The sequence below is a fragment of the Octopus bimaculoides genome, chromosome 6 (genome assembly GCF_001194135.2).
Source record: "Octopus bimaculoides isolate UCB-OBI-ISO-001 chromosome 6, ASM119413v2, whole genome shotgun sequence".
Lineage (NCBI taxonomy): Eukaryota > Metazoa > Mollusca > Cephalopoda > Octopoda > Octopodidae > Octopus > Octopus bimaculoides.
In genome coordinates, this window is record NC_068986.1 from 91171843 (window position 1) to 91174991 (window position 3149).

Here is a 3149-nt window from a genome sequence, read left to right on the forward strand (position 1 = left end):
AAGAGATAACAAAATTTATTTATTTTTAATGGGATTACATAAGTGTTTCTTTGTCAGAATCTTTACAGTTAAAAAAAAAAAAAGAAAACTGAAAAAGGAAAACTTGACACTCTTTGTATAAACATTTCGTTTGAATTACGTTCAAGACACTTTTGGCAAATGAGAAGGATTGGCTGAGAATTTTACAGGTTTTATATTTTAAAATCAAATGCAGTGGGATGTGAACTTTTGATTTTTAATCCAGTGTAATATCAAGGTCAAGAAAGGAAGTTTCCCCAATCTACTGTATTCAAACAACAAATTCAAAGTGGTTCCAATATGTACAAACTCAAATATTGGTACCAAATATAATTTTGAACTTCTGGAAATGTAATGATGGAGTAATTTATCCCATGTTCTATTTAAATTTTCCTAATCCATTCATGAATTGGAACTTAACTAGGTAAGCCTCATTTAACTAGAAATGAAGGTCAGTGAGTGTGTATGCATGCAGGTGTAAGAGAGACAATTATATGGATTCTGGCCTAGTTGTGGGGTCAAACAGTTCACTTCACAACCATGTTTTATCAAACTTAACGCCCAAAGTGATGCGCACTTCAGGCAAGTGTATTTTACCATAATTTGGGGTTCACTGATAATTTCAGAGACAAATTTGCTTAATAGAAACTGTGTGGAAGCCCATTGTGTACAGGTATGTATGTATATATAAATATATACAATTTACTGGTGAAAATTTTTCAGTAGATATTTTAAATGAATTCCATATGAAAATTTACAGTTTGTATGTCCAAATGAGAAGTTTACAAATGTGCCCGACTATCCAATAATAGGATGTTTATATCCTGTCAGGAGTACTGCATGAGGTCTAGAACTAAGACATTTATCCCATTCAATCCTACTTATGTGAATAGGTATCATGATGTGGTACTCCTTGCTACAAATGACAGCAACACTGTATATTGATTGAGGTGGTCTGTATTAGGATCAATTAATCAACAGGTAAGTTTAATGAATGTGACAATTGCAGAATCTAATATTTTGGGATTTGCTTTCTATTTGAGTATGAAGAACAATGAGAGTTTTGTCAGATTGAAATACTGAGTTCCAAATCTCTCATGAAGATCCTTACAGAGTCCCAGGCTACAGAGAGAGAAGCAAAACCCTTTAAATAATGACTGAATTATGTATGTGAACTTTAACTATGTATGTAAGATAGTGTATGTTTGTATATTATTAACCACATCATGAAGACTGGGTCTTTGGATTCATTTGTGCCACATTTCTGGCAACAGCTGCTAGATTTCACTCACATCCAAGACTTGCCTTTAAATGCAGTTAAAAGCCTTGAAAGATAAAAGCTTTTAGCTATTTCTTTTGTGCCAGAATAAGAGTACAGTAATCCTTCGCCATATCACGGTTTATTATTTAAGCTTATGTTGATTCTTCCATGGTGTTGTTTTGCATTTATAATAAAATAAATATATACAAATTAGAAAAATAATTTTAAAAAATATACAGTACAGTACTGTTTCTACTTTTCAGATTTTCAAATATCATGGGGGGGCTTTTGAAATGTAACACCTGTGATAGTCATGGGATTACTGTATTTTAGTTACCAGCTTTTGTGTATGTGTAAGTAATGTACCTCAGTCAACAGGGTTACAAAGGTACCTTTGATCATTTCATCATAATATAATAGCGATTCAAGAAAGAATACACTGCTAGAAATAGCAACCAAACTTCCCTCAAATAATACCCTAATATCATTTTTAAAACAAACATGGGACATATTAGATAATTAAGTCTTAGATACACCATGTGAATAAAAGATGGAACAGTCAAAGTTTGAATGCCTTTGATCATTGCTAATGTGGGCCAAAATATCAACATAGCAAGGAAGTAGACTAGGTCAGAGGAAGTTCAGGTTTTTTTTTCCCCCTTATCAAAAGAGACCCTGCAGAACTGATGTTAAGATATGAACTTCTAACCAGTAGCCTGGCATTTTACAAAATCAAAATAATTTGTGAGAGTATTGGAATGAATAAGATAGAGTGTGTCTGAGGGAAAGAATAACTCTATGCATTCGTATGTCTAAGTGTGACTGGTTGTTTATGTAGAGAAAATAAGACTGAAAGAGTATAACAGGTAAGTATGTGTGAGACAGATACGGTAACCAATGCTGCAGAATATATACATGTAAACAGATCTTTATTAAATTTATTTTAACTAGTTCAATATAAAACTTTGCAACAGTAAAAAAATTAACCTCAATCTTCTATTGAAGATGTACCTAAATATATAGCTAAGAGTTTGTTTCTCTTTCTCAGTTCAGTTGTGCACATCCAGTATGTACCCAGATTTCAGCATCAGGCACAAACTTACCATTTAAGGTTTTACATTGGTGCCATCATTCAGGTATCAACTGAGTGTGCATAACTAAATGTGTGCAGGTTTGGAAGAAATTTAACAAGTCATATCACAGAACTTGCTTTAGTTCTTAGCTGAATTCTATATAAAAATATATATTTCATATAATTAAAATAATAATGATATAAACATAACATAAATTTGTTAATCTGCAATTCCCGACTTTACAGGTTATAGGTTTGGTCTCGTACGGTACTTTAAACTACTTTGAAAACCTGTCTTCAAGAAATTTAAGTAAGCCACGGAGGTTGGGTTTTGAAACCTAGAGATAAAGAAAGAAAGATAAATTACTTAATAGTTATGTTTCCATACAATTTCCTCATAGTTAAAAAATTACAATATAATGTAAATGAATCACAAACTGTTAATGAATTTAAATACATACATATATATGTAAAGATGGATGTATAATGACTGAATTACAATTTCCTCACAGAATTTACTACATACACTCACACACACATTATTATTTGAAAGATTTTGTCCTTCTGTTGTCAAGAACTTGGTTGAGTACATCAAAGACGTTTTGAGCTAAACATTTTAAGCAACAAATAGCAGTTCTGATTTCCATGGTTACATCAGATAGCAGTATAAAAGAAATTTTTCTTGAAATATCTAACTGCAACCTAAAATCTATATTATCACTAAAACTACATCTCAAAGACTTTTTTCATTGTTAGTTAATAAGACCCCCATTGCATATTTATTTTATTTTACAATAG

At 31.5% G+C, this 3149-nt stretch overlaps 1 protein-coding gene across 1 annotated transcript in view; it reads right to left on the reverse strand.

The window, feature by feature from the left end:
• Positions 1-3149, reverse strand: part of LOC106869821 (selenoprotein N-like) — a 26600-nt gene continuing 23451 nt past the window's right edge. Inside the window, exon 8 of the mRNA XM_014915711.2 lies at positions 1-2689. Coding sequence (XP_014771197.1) covers positions 2599-2689 — 91 coding nt within the window. The 3' untranslated portion in view covers positions 1-2598. The remainder of the gene's footprint in view (positions 2690-3149) is intronic.